Genomic DNA, 19309 nt, shown 5'->3' on the forward strand with positions numbered 1-19309 from the left:
GTATTTTTATAGGTAATAGATTTGAGCTTTAATATTTGACAGTGGCAGATTAACTAAAAATTAAAGTGATTATTTATAATGGTAAATCCACAAAATATATAATACCTAATACTAATTTATATAAGTATAATAATAATAGTAATATTTACTAATTTACTAATTTATTTAAGTTTTAAAATAGTATTATATTTATATAATACTATTTTAAAACTTAATTTAAAATAAAATTAATTAAAATAGTACTTAATTTAAAATAGTATTATATTTATATAATACTATTTTATAATGGTTGGTATAATTTAAAATAGTATTATATTTATATAATACTATTTTAAAACTTAATTTATCATGGTTAACACAAACATAAATAAAATATCCAATCAAAAACATATTCATGTAAAATGTTGCCAAGACGAGGGCTGTTTACTGTCAAAAAAATACTAGATTTCGTATAAAACTAAGTTTCTAACATTACATGCCCTAACTCTATGTATAAGCAATAACTTCGCAAACCTTAGTTAAAATATTTAAATTTGTATAAATTTTAAGATCTCTAGCATAGAAACTGGAGTAATTTCATTAGTTTATTCTCCAAATATATCTCTACTCAAGTACAGGGTGAGTCATATTGAACTTTCCGATTTCAATAAGGTGTGTATTAAAAACACAGCGACATGCAGTAAAAATTATTTTATTGTTTGAAAGCACATAACATGCAGTTTTAATTTAGTTGGTTTTAAAAATGATATCCTGTAAATGTCTACCTCCATTGACCACACACTACTGAAGCCTTTCCCGGAAGTTGTCCATTACTCGTCGAGTCATATTCAGCGGAATAGCATTGATTTCTTCCGTGATTGCAGCCTTCAGTTCATCGATGGTTCGGGGACGATGCGTGTACACCTTTTCCTTCAGGTAACCCCAGAGAAAGAAATCGCAGGGGGTTAAATCAGGTGATCTCGGCGGCCACCCAACGTCACCTCGCAAAGAAATGAGATGACCGGGAAACATTTGTCGCAGGATTTCCATTGAACGCCTGGATGTATGGGCTGTAGCACCATCTTGTTGGAACCAGATGTTATCGTTGTCATGATTCTGCGTTAATTCCTCCAATTTCGGTTTCAGAAAAGTTTCAAGCATGTCGCAATACCGAGCAGAGGTAACTGTGACGACTTGACCATCTTCTTCAAAAAAATAGGGACCCCACACACCAAACTCTGCAATAGCGCACCACACTGTCACTCGAGGGCTGTGAAGTGGTCGTTCGTGTAGGTTTCGTGGGTTATTCTCAGCCCAGTATCGAAAATTCTATTTGTTGACAGTTCCGGCGAGGTGAAAATGTGCCTCATCACTGAAGATCAAAACAGCAGTGCGGGGGATCTGCTGAATGTCGCGGCATAAATTTGTTCGTGTGTCTAAGTCTCTAACTGTTAATTCTTGCACTACCTGAATCTTGTATGGGTGAAATTTAAGGTCTCTATGCAGTATTCTGCGGACACTACTGAAAGATAATCCTAGTGAAGCGGTATGTTTCCGAACAGAACGCCGAGGGGATTGTTGAATTGAAGCCCGCACTCTATCCACGTTTTCCGCTGACGTTGACGTCCTAATTCGGCCTTGTGGTCTTGTTTTTAATGCTGATGATGTTGCTCTAAAATTTGATACCCAATTTCTGATTGTTGGTCCAGTGGGAATGGGATCACGTCGACCAATAGCAAAATGTAAACGGAACGCACGCTGTGTTGTGATCACGGAGCCGCCATTTTTAATGAACTCTTCAACTACGAACGCACGATGTTGTCCCGACCAAGCCATTGCTCACACTAAAACTGCATGTCATGGCGCGTCTAATGACACCATCCCCACCCTTCTACTCCTTCCCTTCTTCGTGCAACGTCCTTCCAAAACCGGAAAGTTCAATATGACTCACCCTGTATTATTACGCGCGGTAGCGCATAGCTAAGTTCAGTAAACCAACTGGCGAACGACACCGTGTGTAATTTTACACGAATCATTTGAAGCCACTTTTTACTCCTTTGTAATTCAAAAACTATTCCACCTAAACTTTATAAATTTGGCTCAAATATTAAGACCCGCTAAACGTATACGTGCATCAAATTTCATAGACACAGCTCAAACAGTTATCTAGATAATGACGTCCAAAAATCGTCAAGTTTATGAGGGACTGATTGACCTATAAACCTTAATTCTAACCCAGTTTCAGATGACCTAGAATGATGAAATTTGGCGTCCAGTTAATTGTGTGTGTGACTTCAAAATTATAAAATCTTTGTAAAATTATTTTTCACTTTTTAGTTCGTTGTTAGACGTCGGTTTTTCCTTTTTGTTAAAAAATAATTTATTTTCTTCCTAAGATTCGTAGATCAGCAGTATGCCGCATATAGGGGTCAGCATGGCAGGCAGAGGCCTAGTGTTAAAACACTCCATTCCCCACTCTTGGTGCTAGAGCGAAGAAATTAAAATATTAAAAAATAATAGTTTATTCCCTAGAGTGGGGATCGAACCCACAAACGTCGCGTCACAGTCATACGTTTGTGCCCTCTATACTTATAATAAAGTATGGAATAGAAAAAATGGATAGTTAATGCTAACAATAGTGATTTTTTTATTAAATAATTGCGATTTTAATCTTATATTTATATTGCTTGTTAATAATTAATTATTTTTAATGATATTGTTAATTGTAAATTTATTGTAATTGGAATATTACTCTAGAATAACGATTTAATATTATTATTATAAATGCCTTAAATTATTTTCTTTACTATAAATAAATATTGCTTGTATGACCGAGAACCGATATTTTTTTGTAAGTCATGTTTTATGTAAATTATTATATTTAAATATACATATTTAACTACAAATGTTTGCACAATTCTCCACTTAAGCTATCATAACTAAGGTGGTACATTAACAACGGCGAAAATTACCTTTGTATACTTATTATAATTTGTACACACTCGGACCCCTCTGCCACGACGGGTGTAATATTGAACTAATAAAGAGAACCAAACATCAAAATTAACACGTCCTTTAAACTGAACATATCGTTTATTATAGTTCACAAAAATGAGCTATTGTGTACACTCTTATTGTAAACTATATTTTAAAAAGAGCATCCGTTGACTTTCTTGCCGTAGTACCTTCCTATAGGAAAAAGTAATTGTAATGGCCAAATTGAATAAAGAATATTTAGATTTTGATTACATTATGAACCTACTAACCTACTTATAATTTCTGTACAAAAAGTAATAATATCCCATCAAAAACATAAATGTAATGTAAAATGAGAGCCAAGTTCAATAATATGATATATGCCTAAGTTGTTGATTCAGCGATAAAAGAAGTCAGATGTAAATGTATACCAGGTTCAATGGTCAGTCCTGAAATTTATTTTTAACAATATAACATGGCTCTCATTTTACATTTATGTTTTTGATGGGATTAAAAATATAATTCGATAAATAAATATATTTCACTGTTTATAAGTAGCTTTATTTAAAAAATGATGCTATCGTTGCAAGCCTGAAAAATATGAAAAGATCAATTCTTTTCAACTCAGTAACACTTTAAAATTACAATAGAAACGATGTGGATTTTAGTCTTATTTATTTTATTATTAATAATTTTAAAGGAACTCATGCAAAAGCCGCCTTCATATCCTCCAGGTAAATTAAGAATTTGTTATCTATACTCTAAACTTATAATAAAATTGTAACTGATATCTGTCTGTACGTGTCTATAATTGAGGACATTTATTAATCCAATAGAAGACGATTTTTTTGTGTGAGTGTCTCTTTACGCTAATCTCAGAATCGGCTGTTTTTGTTCGTATTTAGGCAAACGTTACTTAACCTTTATATGTATATGTTTCTTTCATTTAAAACGGTTCAGATTTTTATAAAATTTTCATAGTTAAAATTTTTTTTTTTTCTTTATGTATAGATAGATATTGCCTTTAAAATGATAATGTTATTAGAATACGAAAGTAATTTAGAGGAATAATTGTGAAGCAGAAGAACTACAGAATTATTTATTATATGCTAGAAAGCAAGTAAAAAGTTATCACTGACATAGAAGTCCAGTTGGTTAATTGACAAAACAAGGTTTTGAATTTGAATCGCACTGAGAAGAATATGATCGTAAATTATTTTGGGCCCGAATCTGATTTCGACATAGTACTGTTAGTGTTACTGAATTAAGTAACTAAATAAATGCGAATCGTATTTGTATACCGGGGGTTCCGTATCAATTTCAATTTATAATTTTTCTACTGAAAAATGTATAAATGTTTGAAAAAAATCAATAAAATCAGCTTGACGCTGTATCCCGCACCCAGCAGGGTAGGCAGAGGGAACCTAGTGTTAAAACATTCCGTTCCCCACTTTCTGAGGAATTCTGGAGAAATTGCGTGTTGAATGGCAGAACTCAACGCCGCGCTTTGCCTCGACACCAGAGCGAAGAAATGGAAATATAAACTAACTAACTAAAATGGAAATAAATATTTATTTCCTGGTTTTTTCTCTTATTTACACTGCAAGTTCTCAAGTTTTGCCAAATTTCATAATTGTATGTCCATGGGATTAGTATCCTATTGGTTTTGATTACGCAGAGAATTTCATACAAAATGCTGCAAGAACGATGCATAAACACTCGTATCTTTTTAAGAATCTTTATACGATTACGTAGATTTAGAAATTTGATTTTACCTTGTATATGAGGGACTAATGACTATAGACTTGAATATTTCGATCGAGATAATTAGTTTTAACAGACAGACGTACCACAAAGTGATCTTATAAGTATTCCGTTTCCTTTTAAGGAACGGAACCCTAAAACAGAATTGTATTATTTACTCCACAATAATGAACTATATAAAATATATTTGTCATAAATTAATAAATGGTATTGTTATAGGGCCGCCAACAATACCAATCATTGGTAATATGTTATCAGTTTGGTTAAATTTGAAAACATTGAAATATCATCATAGTTTATGGCAAACTTGGTCTCAAAAATATGGAAATATACTTGGACTACGCTTGGGATCTATTAATGTGGTTATAGTTTTCGGTAAAGATTTAATTAGAGAAGTGTCTTGCAGAGAAGTTTTTAATGGTAGACCAAATGGATTATTTTATTTAGTGAGATCATTTGGAAAGAAACTTGGTAAGTATATATGTTTATATCTTTTTTAATCATAAAATAAATAATAATTTTATATTTAGTATAAATTTATTGAATCTTAAATGGAAGCGTCCTTCCTTATCATTAGGTTATTGTAACGAGTCTGTAAACAATAAATGGAATTGTGTGTCAATTGCCTTTCATTTCGTTTGTTGACTCTCAAATTACTTCTGTTTTGATTTCCTTTTTATGTAGTAATATAAAATTATACTGTCGTTGCTTTTTCCTTAGCATTTGCGACAGAATTAATATTAAATTTCTTGTATTGTATATCCTTGAATCATTTCATTATCATTGTAAAACTGCTCGCTTAATATTTTAATTATGTACTTATTAAATAACCGCGACATAAAATTATCTCTTTATTTAAATGACAATGTTTATTTATTATTTTTATTTATTTTAAATCAGGATTAGTATTTGCCGATGGACCGACGTGGACCAAGACGAGACGTATGGTATTAAAGTGTTTAAAGAATTTTGGCTTCAGCTCACGAACAATAGAAAATTCAATAAGTACAGAATGTAGAGCCCTCGTAGATCTACGTATGACGGACAGGGGACAACCTGTAGTTGTAAATGATATGTTTGACGTTTCAATTATTAATATTTTGTGGAAATTAGTTGCTGGGAAAAGGTGACATCTTATTTTTATTAATATTTACTGACAATCGACTGATAGTATACAAAAGACATCAAATTCAAATTCAAATTAAAATTAAAATATTCTTTATTCATATAAACTTATTATAAGCACTTTTGAATCGTTGAATGAACATATAAACAAAAAGCTACCACCGGTTCGGAAGGCAGTTCTGCTGAGAAGAGCCGGCAAGAAACTCAACAGTTGCTCTTTTCTAAATCAATGGTACAATCTATTACATTAGCTGGCAGCTATCCTGCATTACATTCAATAGACATCAATTCCATACATGTTTATCCTCATCAATTAATAATATACAAAATATATGGGCAGTATAAATAACTCAATTGGTTAAAATTTATTTTATTTTAGATACGACTTGAAAGACAAGCAATTACGAGAGCTTTGTGATCTTATTAAAAGAACCTTTAAATTAGCCGATATGAGTGGCGGTATTTTAAACTTTTTACCTTTTCTTCGACACGTTATGCCAAATATTATTGGATATACCGAATTGGAAGTACTTCACAAAGAAATTTATGACTTTTTAAATGTAAGTTATTAAATAAATTAAAAATATTTTGACGTATGAAGGATATATTTATTTTTTATGAAAATTAAACTTTAAAACTATATTTATAAATGCATAAACTTCTAAAACTAAATGGGAGAATATTATACTTTAACTACTTCAAGGTAAAGACAATTAAAGAACAATTTCATACGTAGATCTTAATCGTGAAGCGTAATAATTTACTCCATATTAAAGTTCATCTGGAAATTAGTACAAGAAATGAAAATATATACTTCTTCTGATTATTTTCTTATTTAAAAACATTACAAAGGTGCAGAAAGCCTAACGTCCGAGCGGCCACAACTCGTTGACCGTACTGTACCTATTATACTTATTCCAGTAAATATTGAATCTGGTACATATAAATGGATACACTATTCTTAGTTGTATACAATAATGTTTCAGAGTATAATACAGGAACACCAGGCCACAATAGATGTTAAGAAACCAAGAGATGTAATTGATATGCTATTAATAGATCAACAAAAGGAATCTTGTGAGTATGTTTTGTTAAATTTGAAATTAAATTCATCTACATAACTCTAGACGCCAGTCGCCAGTGCGATTGTAAATGTGTCAGGTTGTGGGTTCGATTCCAATTTCCCACTCGAGGAAATGAAATACTTATTTAATATTTTCATTTCTTCGCTCTGGTGTCGAGGCAAAGTTGAGTTCTGCTACTCAACACATAATGCCTCCAGAAAACGTCGGAAATCGTAATAAAAGCTGTATCTTAATGGGAACAAAGTGTCTTAACACTAAGTTCCCAGGTTCCGTTTGCACAAACTCCGCGGGCGCGACGTAATAAAGGACGTAATTTTTCTAGTATCATATGAAGAGCTACAAGTAATATGTCTAGATCTACTGGAAGCAGGTGTAGAAACAGTAAGCAATACAGCAGTATTTATGCTACTTTACGTCGTAAGAGATGAAGAGATACAGAAAAAATTACAGAAGGAAATTGATATGGAAATTGGATCTTTACGTGAACCTACTCTTAGTGATCGGTCCAGGTACAATAAACTGTTACTTGTATAGCTCGGCTTTAGAACCTAGAATAAAATTTCTGGGCCACCAGACTATTCCGGTGTGTGCACGGCCCACCCGGCTCTTCCTTACCATGGAAATACCCCGGAAAGATTTGGATATGCCCAGCATGGACTGAAATTATTGTTTATGTAGATAGTATAGTATAAAACTGGAAAGACTGGATATGTTTAAAATATTTCGAATGGAGGCATGAATGTTGTACAATTTGTAAAGGTCAAGAAAACATTATTTGCTCTTATTATTTAAAAATACGATTAAGAACAAAATTTGCGCATTTTTAAATTATACTATATGAAAACCGTTTAAGCTATAAACGTAATAAAATCCTAGTTGATTTCCTAATCTCTATTTTTATTTTCTACAATAAATTTAAGGTTAGGTGCGAAGTTAGACCAGGATACTCTCAACTTATTAATCTATCTGTATTTAGGCTCATAGGCTTTGTATATATTAATTATTTAAAATTCATAGAATATATCTTACTTTGGTACAGAATGGTATACACCGAAGCTGTACTATTAGAAACGTTGCGACTGTCGAGTGTGGCTGCGGTAGGTATACCTCATATGGCGCTTGAAGATGCAAAACTTGGAAAATATAATATACCTAAGGTAAAAGCTATAAATGTATATTTGCACTATTGTGCAAATTACTGTTCTTGACAGTTACATTTATAAAAAAACTTCTAGTCATATTTTGTCTAAATATTTTTATATTAAAAGATTTAAATTATACTAATTTGTAATTTGGGATCTGGCGTTATTTAAGTAAAAATAAATAAGGTTATATATATACTTTTTAAATTGGATTGATGTGAAACAATTTATGATCCCACAATTCATTCCAGGAACAATACAATTTAAAAAAGTATACATATAGATAAATATAAAAATATAGATTTTGTTACATATTTCACAGGGAACGTTCGTTTTGTTGGCTATCCATGACTTACACAATGGAGAACATTGGAAACAACCTTCAAGGTTTAGACCGGAGAGATTTCTTACTAAAGAAGGAAATCTAATACAAGATGAATGGCTCATGCCCTTTGGATGCGGTAAAGTCTGTTTTTTTTATAGATATACACTATAGTTGAACGGTGTGGTGATGGTATATTATATCAATACTGTTTATTCTTGCTTTTGGCTCATAATATGTGGATAGGAGGCTTCTAAGTTCTACTTCTACTTTAGCAATATATGTACCTCGTTAAAAACCAACTAGGGGTATGAAAATTACTTACCTTTATAAAACTTCAAATTTCCACACTTTATATTATATATATATTAATTTTAGAATATTCATTATAAAATACAACATAATATAAAGAATTATATAGAAAATTAAAGATAAGAGAACAGATAGATATAAAAATTAGCTATAAAATCAATGCCATTCAGTTTTTATTGGAGTTTTTACGAATCATTTATTGCTTTTCATGCTAATACACTGTATCTCGCTCATGGCAGGATAGGCAGAGGGAACCTAGGAACCTAGTGTTAAGATACTCCATTAACATTAATATACTTTTCGCAGTATTCTCGAGGCATTGTGTACTACTACTACCATTAGCGGAAATTAACGCCGCGCTTTGCCTTGTTACCAGAGCGAGGAAATGATAATATTAAATATTTCATGCCCTCGAGTGGGAATCGAACCCCCAACCAGTCGCGTTTACAGTCACATGCTTATGAACCTGCGCCATTACTGGCCTTAATTAATTGTTGATATCGTTAAAAATTAAACAAATACTCCACTAGTTGTGTTCATCATTCAATTAAAATGATCCGGTTTTAGCGCTACACATTTTAAGCATAATATTTTTTTTTCCCCGCGTTAAATTGCACTCATACAGATGTAAATTACATGTTAATTAATAATTTAACCTTGATTTGACAACAAAAACTAACTAGGTAAGTACATGGCCACATTTTATATCATTTTATTTTTAAGGTAAAAAAATGGACAGTAGTATATCACTCAAAAAAATATCTAAAATATTAAATATATATAAGTCTGTATTTCTGTATGTGTATAATTGGTAACACAATAAATGTAAGCATTTTTTATTGTGAATAACGAGAAATTTATCTAAGTTCTGATTTACTTTATTCAAATGTAAAATTAAATAAATTAAAAATCCTTACAAAAGAGGTGTAAAAATCAATCGTGGTGATGTTAATCAATGGTATTTGCATTATTAAAAGCATTGATTCGAAAACCCTCTCACATGTAAAAATGTAAATATATTTACTATATAAATTTGAAATTTAATGCTATTTTACTTATTGCAAGTTGATGTAATGGCAAGTGTGACTGTAACGTGATGGTTGTAGGTTCGATCCCCATTTGAGGAAGTGAAATATTTATTTACGTTTATATTTCCATTTATTCGCTCTGGTGTCGAGGCAAAGCGCGGCGTTGAGTTCTGCCACTCAACACGCAACGTCTCTAGAATTCGGCAGAAAGTGGGGAACGGAGTGTCTTAACACTAGCTTCCCTCTGCCTACCCTGCTGTGTGCGGGATACAGCGTGAAACTGATTTAATTTGATTTTATATAATTTTTTTTTTTTTTCTCATATAACAGGAAAACGAAGATGCATCGGCGAAGGACTGGCTCGGTCGGAGCTTTTCATGTTTCTAACACATATCTTACAGAAGTTTAACCTGAAGCTGCCCAAGGGCGATCCAATGCCATCTATCGATCCGATCGACGGAATAACTCTTTCTGCACAAGATTTTAGAATTATTTTTGAACCCAGAACCAAGATCTAGAATATAATGAAAGTGAAACTACTAGCTAATTATATTGAAATATGTTTGATAATTTTTTTTTTACAATATTTGTTGGTTTTTTTTTCTGTTGTAATTACCTAAATAATATATTCCTCATTTATATAAAAATTATTGCGAGCAACACTTGATTATTTTTTACTTTTAAATAAAACCCCTTCTTAGTGTAAAAATGTTTTTGTAGAAACGAGTTTTATTAATATATTTATATCATGATAATGAAACTCAAAAAACAAAGTAAAGGTTATCGTAAAATACGCACATTCAGTTGTTATTTAATCAGTACATACTTCAATGTCTTTCTCGATAGGGAATGATATTTATTGTGAATAATGGGAATAATAATAATAAATATGGCTATTTTGAGGCTATCTTGACGTTATGGGACTGTAAACTCTATGGTCGAGGATTTGATTCCCATTTCGCAGAGCGGTTTGGTAAGGCACAGCGCGGCAATAAGTTCCGCCATTCAACACAGAATGCTCGGAATTGCTTTGCAACTAGATATATTTTCTAATTCAAAAATTCAAAAATCAAAATCGCATAAATATTTGACCGTAGAAGCAGGATTTGATACTTTTTGACTACCGGAATCCATCACAATTTCCTTACTAATTTAACTAAAAAAATTGTACCTGTCAGCCATTTAAATTTCCGATGTAGCGTGTTTGCTTTTTTTATTTATAGAAAGATATTATGTTATCAGCAAAAATATAAGCTACTAAAAGTTTTACTTTAAAAAATATATCACAATTACCCGTAGGTATACTTACTACTTAGATCTTTTTTATTTATATGAGGTAAAAATAAAAAGTGAAAATCCGCGAATACGCAAGGGAAATTAATCGTATATCATTTAATTGAATTATTATTCCAAAATTATAAAATAATATTGAAGCTATAATTTTTAAAAAAATCGAGTATTTATTTTATTTATATAGATAAATAACACTCAGAACTGCCTCGCAGTAGGTACAACTGAAGTAACTTTAGCCCTGATAGTGAAGATAATCAGTAAAACTCGCCCTTCACTAAAAATCGATCAGCCACACGCATGCGTCAGAAATTCTTAGGTAACGTACACCTTTACTGTCAAGTGAAGCCGGTTGAGGACTGTTTAGATACTCTTGAACAAATATAAATGCATAGCTCTAATAATAATTTCAACTTTTGCCACTATATTTAACGTTAAATCTAAATAGATATATTTATTTTAGGTACTGAAAATCTACTTTAATAACTTGGTGATTTTAAAGAACTGCTGCATAGCTAAATATCTATTGTGTTAAATTATACATGTCTATATATCTAATAATGATTAATATAAAATTTATATGAATTATTTATCTTAATATTATTAAACTAACATGCGATTAATAAAATAAAAATTGTGATAATACTTGACATAAATTGCTTATTAAGTGAAATATAGTGAAGTTTAATTACAAATATGGATAGAAAAAATATAAAGTGAATCATTGAAAAGTATGAATGAAACTCTAGGACGCGGGTACGCCCGCATTGAAGCTATACGAGCGGCGAGAGGCGAAGCCCTAACCATGCCAGAACCCGGTGCTCCACCTCCGGATAGATACAACTCCGTCTATTTGACGCTTTTCGTCGCTGGAGCCGCCTTTCTACTACCATTCAATAGGTAAGGATGTTTGTTTGTAAGGTAATAGATATAAGTACACAGAGTGTTTTTGTCAGCACCACTTTAAATGAAACCACAGTTTTAACTACTCTATAAAAACCTAATACAATTTATTTCTTTTTGTTCCCAAAAATGACAGCTTTTTTCAAACAAAGTAAATAGGAAATAAAATTATCGTTGTAAAATAAAACGCCATTTGTTAAGGACGACGCACGCACACATAAAAGGGATAACGCCGCACACGCCTCATTCGGAAATCGAGTCGCATGTATTGGCGATAAAGTTCAAAATTGCTTAATCTTTAGTAGTATTTTTGAAGTAGTAAGTGTTTACGTTATTAGTAACTGCGTCACACGAAATACAGAATGGGTAAACATCGTGAAATGAAATAAATCCTACATTTAAACTGTTGAGGTATTCAGATGAATTTCTTTAGGTATGGGTTTGAAATATTTTACCCTATATGCTGTTCTCATAAAAGGAGCGCTAACGCTTCCACCCTGTATATATATATATTATTTCTATAGCTGTTTGTATCAAATCCAATGACAAATTAAGTGCTTAATAAACAGACATGACCAGAACAATATTTAAGAGTGTATCTAATAAATGTCGTTCTATTATTGGTTTTGACGTCATTTGATAACTTGTTAGTTATTGGTTTACAATACAAAGTTGATGTTTCTTAATTTCAATTTATGTTTTATTTTATTGAAGTACACTAGGACAGACTAGGTTCCCTCTGCCTACCCTGCTATGTGCGAGATACAGCGTGAAATTGATTTAATTTATTTTTTATTTTTAAAACATAATGTTAACCAGTTAGGTAATCAATAAACAACATATTAAAAGTAATAATAATAGTATTTAATGGACTATTAATCTTATTATTAAATTGTACCCGTGACCTATTAATGCTGTTTATTATCATATTCACATGGAATATGATGACTGTCTGCAGAAAATATTTCCACCTTTTCCGAGAGTCTATTGTATTATGAGAAATAAAAATATTTCAACTACCGTGACGCACTTAGACTTTTACAGGAAAATTTTAAAAATTAAACATAAATATTTTTTCTGTCTTAGGTATAGTAATTAGAAACTATTTATGCCCCCACACCACGACTGGCATCAAATATAATGGAAACGTTTTTAATTTGCAGTTTTATAATGGCCGTGGACTATTTCCAACATCACTATCCAAAATCTACCATCATGTTTGACATGTCGACTGTGTACATCGTGTCGGCCTGCATCGCCGTCATCACCAACAACCTACTGCTTGATCTCTTCACTTATAATACTAGAATCACTTTCGGTTTGTATTTTTTTTAAATACTTATCGTTTATTATTTGAATAATATTTTTAATTATTGTGATATAAATTGTACAATATATAGTAATAATTTGAAATTCAATTTCAACTTTCAATCATTCAATTCAATTAAGAAATTTCTAACACGTCCAATTTATGTTATTTATTCCAGGAATATTACTTTCTCTTGCAACAATGCTCTTTGTAGCGGTATGTAATATAGGCTGGGATGGATTCTCCTTAAGTGTGTCATATACGATTAACTTAGTTGCTATAGGAGTGGTAGCTTTCGGGTGTACTGTGCAACAGGCTTCGTATTACGGCTTTACTGGATGCCTTCCACCTCGATACACTCAAGCTGTGATGGCTGGTGAAAGTAAGTTACAAAAACTCACCATATTCTTCAGAAATAAACTCAGAAGTTTAAATATTCAAAACATTTTTATTATTTACTAAAATATACTATACCTGTAAGTTGTTAATATATTAAATAATTGTATTTAAGTACATTTATGTATTTTCACTTCATATATTTTTCATATTGTACGGGAGTATATAAAAAGATCTAAAATGAACCTTTGCTCTTTAAATTTTAACAGGCGCTGCTGGGTTCTGGGTTTCCATAGATCGAATAGTAACAAAATATGGCTTCAGTCAGCCCAAACGCAGTACATTTATGTTCTTTGTGTTCTCAATACTTATATTGTTGGGGCACTCCATGTTGCACCATGTCATGATGAAACATCCCCTCGTGCAATACTACTTACGACTGACCAACGAGTCACGTCACCGGAGACGCATTCAGCTCCACCTGAATCCCACTGAAGATGCTACTTTGGTAAGTATAATTAGGCTAATAATTTATTAATTTTACTTATTCAATGATTGATAGATATTTTGTTTATGTGTAATTGCTAATAAAAACTTAACTGTAGGTTTTTTATTTTCTCAACTAAACATTATATACAGATATAATAATAATATATTGTATCTAAATTTTGCAATTGAATTTAAATATTTTTTTTTAGATGGAAAGTGAGGCCGGTGAACCTAGTTACGGTGTGTTAAAGCTTCAAAGCCCAGCGCCGTCTACGGGAGCTGGTGAGAATTAATATAAATTCTTTTCATTATCCTATTTATTATTAATCTCAAGAATTGTTTTTTTTTCTTTTGTTCAACTTTGGAAATTCACATATATATATATGGAAGGCTTTATTTTTTTAATTTTTCATTGTTTTAAGGAGAAGCAGAAAACACGTTCAGTTTCGCAAATCCCGTGTACTCCCCCACTGCGCCAGCACCTGTGCCACTCGTGTCACCGCCGAGTGCGTCAGAACAATCTACTTCCCCGTTAACCACGCTAAGGACCCCAAGACCTTCTTATAAAGTGGAGGATGTCGTTTTTGAATCACCCGAAAGACCAACATCGTGGAGGAATTTCAAACGTAATATATTTTAATTTATTAAAAATATTAAATTTATGTAACGTATATCACGTAATTGCTATAATTAATTGAATTTCTTAGTAAGTTCATTTTTATTTTACGCCTTTTAATATAATGAGACAATTATGTATCAAGAAACTTTAAAGTTTATAAAGTAACAGGAGGTAAAATCATGAAATGTATTATTTTCAATTTAATATTTTTACCAATATTTTTTTAAATACATCTAAAATTATTAAACCTATATACATTACATATTTAATTCTTAATGTCTATGTGAGCGTCTGAGACTTAGCCTCTAAGTTATTATTGAATCAGCTTGTGAAGGGTGCCTTAGAGCAACTAAAGCAAATAGTTACGTATGGCGATTAAATTTCTATAACTATTTGAATTTAATCCCAATTAATATAGAACTCCTATAGCTAATAACTTAGCTGTTCTTTTTTCCTGTACAGGTGGTGTTTTGGCACGTTGGGCAGTGGCTCGCGCAATTTACCCCTACATGGTGTCTATAGGATTGGTATATTTTACCACTCTCAGCTTGTATCCTGGTATTGCCTCAGAAGTGCCATCATGTAGATTAGGATCATGGATGCCTATCATACTGATGTCAGCTTTTAACCTCTTCGATTTCATCGGAAAAGTAAGTTATTATTTTGGTCGTGACCTTACTCGTATATTTGATATATTTGTAGTCCTAGATCCGATTCCCACTAATGTTTTAATTTCCTTATTCCGGTAACTAGACAAAGAGCGGCGTTAAGCGGCGTTACATTGCATTGATTTTCGATTCGATCTGAGCAATGGGTCAAACCCCATTATTAAATTAGTACTGGACGCTCGAGTGAACAAGCGAGTCCAACTCACGCTTTACCTCTTTTTTCCATTGAATAGATAGCTGCAGCATGGCCGTATGAATGGAGTCGCAGTCAACTATTGATGGCCAGTGGACTCCGCTTGCTCCTAGTCCCGCTGCTGCTTTTGTGCGCGGCACCGAGATATTCACCACATATAGTTGGCGATGTAAGTTTATACTGGTGTCTTATAACATTATTTTTTTATTACCTACTAGCGGCCCGCCCGCGGCTTCGCCTGCGTGAACTACGTTATTATTAATGTCTGTCCTGAGTACCTACGTCCCATAAGTGACGTCCATGTAAAATTTGAGACTCCTAGCATTTGTAGTAACGAAGTTTCATACAAATATCAACCCCAAAAACATCCCCTTAGAAGTCGAATATTGCAAATTCCCGTCTTAGCGAGCACCTACGTCCTATAAATAACTTCTATGCAAAATTTCAGATTCCTAGCATATGTAGTTTCTGAGATTTCGTGATGAGTGAGTGACCTTTCGATTTTATATATATAGATAGATTAGATCATTTGTTACAACTGCCAGGGACATAGGTATAAAGATAGTTTTCTATTTTTTCTTAATGAAAAAAGAAAATATGCCATAGTGATTCATTTATATTAATCAATACAACAAAAAAATAATTTAAATTGCAGGTGTATCCGATAATGTTTTCCGTGGTTCTGGGCTTTACAAATGGACTATTTGGTTCTGTACCGATGATTATGGCCCCATCCCGAGTAGGAAGGGAACATCGTGAAATAGCTGGTAATTTATAAAAGTTAATCCTATGTTACTAAAAATATCTTTAAAAAAAACCTATTTGTCTCTGAAATCCTATATTTAATAAAATAATAAACATTCTCATGGTAAATCCTTAATATCAATAAAAAAATATTTAATACATACTAAAAAAATCTAATAGAAAAGGAGACGGAGTGCCTTAGCAGGTTCTCTTTACAAAGAAAATGTGTCTGACATAAATCTTAACCGTCAAAGAATTTATTGCTTGTAGAATTGTGGCTTGCCTCGAAGTATATGTAATTTGGTGTTACTTAAATAAATTTAAGATTTTTTATTTGTAGAAACTAAATATTTATTCTATATCAAACCATCGAAATATTGCACATAATTAATTATGTTCTAGAAAACATTAATTGGGTATTCTAAATTTCAGGAAATATGATGACGTTGTCCTATAACGGAGGCTTGCTCTCAGGGTCTCTTGTATCCTATCTCTTGCTAGGCATGCTCGGCCCCCCTGCTGAAACTTGCCGGATCTACCCCACGCCAGTGCTACCAACGATACCCCCAATACCACCAAACGCAGGCAATGCTACCTTCATTTCTACAGCTGTACATTAAAAAAATATCGCTTTCACTAACATCATACAATTAATTTATTAGTAATACTTCTAAAATTATATCTAAAATATTAATGGCATTTTACTCTTATTAATAAAAGATAACTAATGTTTATTTTTAAAGACAGACAGATCTTCAGTATACTTACTTTTAATATAAATAAAGAAATCTTTATTTACTCTTTTTATTTAATCGTAATAATTACTCACAAAAAAAAATATAGCAGCGCACAAATATATATATTTTTTTAATAAAATTTCCCAATTCTTGACATCCTATTTTTGCAGTTACATTCATCAATTTCTTTTTACGATATTAAATTTATACATTTCTTATGTTTTAATTAATTGTTTTAGTAACAATAAATATATAATATTTTTTATAATCTATTGTTGTGTATTTATATTATTATTATTTATATGTAACTTATGCAAGACGTTGTAAATATCGTTAAAAGTAGAGGCAAATATGACTGACACTGAAGTTTAAACTAGAATATCTATTAGAAAATCTGTTTTTGGTTAAAGTACATTATATTAATAATATAAAAATAATTATAATATAATAAAAATAATTTAAATATTTTAAAATACACTTATGTGCTTAATAATAGTAAATAACTATGTATATAAATACAACTTTATTAAAAAAACAAAAAAATAATGTAAACAAGTTTCGAATACTTTATGAATCTATTTAAGTGTTAAAAGTAGTAGGTAGAGCCCACTATTTTTTAGTATTTAAAAGATTTTCTGTTATTTTTTTACTTCTAAGACCTACCTTCTTATAGGTACTAGTTAGGGAAAAAATAGAATAACTTTTTAATTAAAGAGCAAATAAATGAATTTTAATGGATTATAAAATTTTAATTGTATATAATGTAAATATTGATGTAAATATATACGTAACTAAACATATCTTTTTAATTTAAAAGTTCCTATTTTTATAATTTTCTTAAAAATACCCAATTTTGTTAATTTACATATTATAATTTATACTCAAATGTATTGTAAGAATGATATTTTATTATAAAGCCTTTTATTTAAATACCTTTAATATTTAGAAACATACACCTACTTGTTCAATAGTTCTTATAATAGATATGTTGTAACCAAAGCTTAAAGTCATACTAGTGTGATCATTTCTACCTTAATGTTATATTATAGATAGTAGTTTATATTCAAGCAAAAAATTAAACAATGATATTATAAACAATCTTTTTATACCTCCGCTCCAGTAGCTTTATCCTATAATTCTTAATCCCTCGAGGAAATTAAACATTTAATCTTTCCATTTCCTCGCTCTGGTAATCCTTATTAAGTACCTATTAAGCTAACATATTAAATACCTAACCTGTTTTTCTGCATCTCGTCGTTTAAAGAAATAAAATAATCTTAAAAAAAAATCTGTTCAACATATTTTTTCTTCTTCCTTGTCGTTTCACTCTTAGCAGCGCCGGTCGTGGTCGTCCTTTTTAAAGGTTGGTGGTGCGCCACACAGTCCGACCGATTCTACGCGGTTGACTGTCTGCCTGGTGCACTCGTAGAGAGGGTCATTGAAGGCAGCCTTCACTTGGTCTGTCCATCGCGTGGCGGATCTACCGCGTGGCCAGCTACCCTCAACTTTTCCCTGAATCACATGGCGTTGCATGGAAATATCTTCTTGTCGAGAAATATGTCCGAAGAAAGTGAGAATGCGTGCTTTAACAATGGAGGACAACCGTTGTTTTACGTCGAGTACACGGAGTACGGACTCGTTCGTTCTAAATTCCGTCCAAGACACTCCAAGCATTTTCCTCCAGCTCCAGAAGCGTCCATGTCTCGCAAGCGTAAATAAATATGAGAAACACTAGAGTCCTGACTAATCGAATTTTAGTAGTTTTCGTGATGTTGCTGCTTCTCCATATTTTTTACTCTTTCATAATATCGTAGATAATATTTTTTTTGTTATTATCTTAAAATATAATTGGTTAATTATATTAACGAATTGCACTCAAAACATACCAATTAGCAACATTAAAATTGTTATCAAACGATTACATAATAATATTGCGATTTTTTAGCCAATAAATAAAAGATAAACAGGCTTTTTGACCTACACTTTTGGACTTTAAAGAAATTTATTTGAATTTTATCATAAATGCACTAACTTGAACATCATTGTTGATAACATAAGTGTTATCAACAATGATGTTCAAATTAGTTATTACAGAACATTAACTGAATTGTTAATAGGTAATATAATTTTTGTAAAATATAAAGCGCGAGATAAGTTTCGCTAGTCAACACGCAATGCCTCCAGAATTCTGCGGAAAATGGAGAACGTAGTGTCTTCACACTAGGTTATTTATACCTAATATTAATATAATATACTAATATTAATATAATAGTAATTATTTTTTAATT

At 31.5% G+C, this 19309-nt stretch overlaps 2 protein-coding genes across 3 annotated transcripts; both read left to right on the forward strand.

Moving 5' to 3' along the window:
- Positions 1-3599: 3599 nt before the first annotated feature.
- Positions 3600-10398, forward strand: LOC146537727 (farnesoate epoxidase-like). Its single transcript, XM_085187803.1, has 9 exons — positions 3600-3689; positions 4939-5190; positions 5620-5845; positions 6224-6404; positions 6831-6921; positions 7252-7438; positions 7969-8086; positions 8394-8532; positions 10064-10398. The coding sequence occupies exons 1-9, from the start codon at positions 3611-3613 to the stop codon at positions 10249-10251; spliced, it is 1461 nt and encodes a 486-aa protein (XP_085043929.1). The 5' UTR covers positions 3600-3610; the 3' UTR covers positions 10252-10398.
- Positions 10399-11348: 950 nt separating this feature from the next.
- Positions 11349-18120, forward strand: Ent3 (equilibrative nucleoside transporter 3). Of its 2 annotated transcripts, XM_085188004.1 has the most exons (11): positions 11371-11486; positions 11773-11923; positions 13090-13244; positions 13414-13617; positions 13841-14079; positions 14270-14342; positions 14483-14686; positions 15142-15329; positions 15581-15709; positions 16196-16307; positions 16717-18120. In XM_085188004.1, exons 2-11 carry the CDS (start codon positions 11829-11831, stop codon positions 16902-16904), a joined length of 1587 nt encoding a protein of 528 aa, XP_085044130.1. In that variant the 5' UTR covers positions 11371-11486; positions 11773-11828; the 3' UTR covers positions 16905-18120. The 2 variants fall into 2 exon arrangements, with proteins under 2 accessions (XP_085044129.1, XP_085044130.1); XM_085188003.1 differs by having other exon boundaries at positions 11349-11923.
- The last annotated feature ends 1189 nt before the right edge of the window (positions 18121-19309 follow it).

The sequence above is a fragment of the Heliconius melpomene genome, chromosome 7, assembly GCF_056956725.1.
Source record: "Heliconius melpomene rosina isolate 202511_hmr_F chromosome 7, ASM5695672v1, whole genome shotgun sequence".
Classification (NCBI taxonomy): domain Eukaryota; kingdom Metazoa; phylum Arthropoda; class Insecta; order Lepidoptera; family Nymphalidae; genus Heliconius; species Heliconius melpomene.

What these genes read in the sequence shown, in the direction of transcription:
- LOC146537727 (XM_085187803.1), top strand. Translation starts at nt 3,611, where the DNA reads ATGTGGATTTTAGTCTTATTTATTTTATTATTAATAATTTTAAAGGAA. An exon ending in ATCATTTGGAAAGAAACTTG is followed by an intron (nt 5,191 to 5,619) that starts GTAAGTATATAT and finishes ATTTTAAATCAG; the next exon opens with GATTAGTATTTGCCGATGGA. An exon ending in GAAAATATAATATACCTAAG is followed by an intron (nt 8,087 to 8,393) that starts GTAAAAGCTATA and finishes CATATTTCACAG; the next exon opens with GGAACGTTCGTTTTGTTGGC.
- Ent3 (XM_085188003.1), top strand. Translation starts at nt 11,757, where the DNA reads ATGAATGAAACTCTAGGACGCGGGTACGCCCGCATTGAAGCTATACGA. An exon ending in TCTTCGATTTCATCGGAAAA is followed by an intron (nt 15,330 to 15,580) that starts GTAAGTTATTAT and finishes TCCATTGAATAG; the next exon opens with ATAGCTGCAGCATGGCCGTA. An exon ending in CACCACATATAGTTGGCGAT is followed by an intron (nt 15,710 to 16,195) that starts GTAAGTTTATAC and finishes TTTAAATTGCAG; the next exon opens with GTGTATCCGATAATGTTTTC.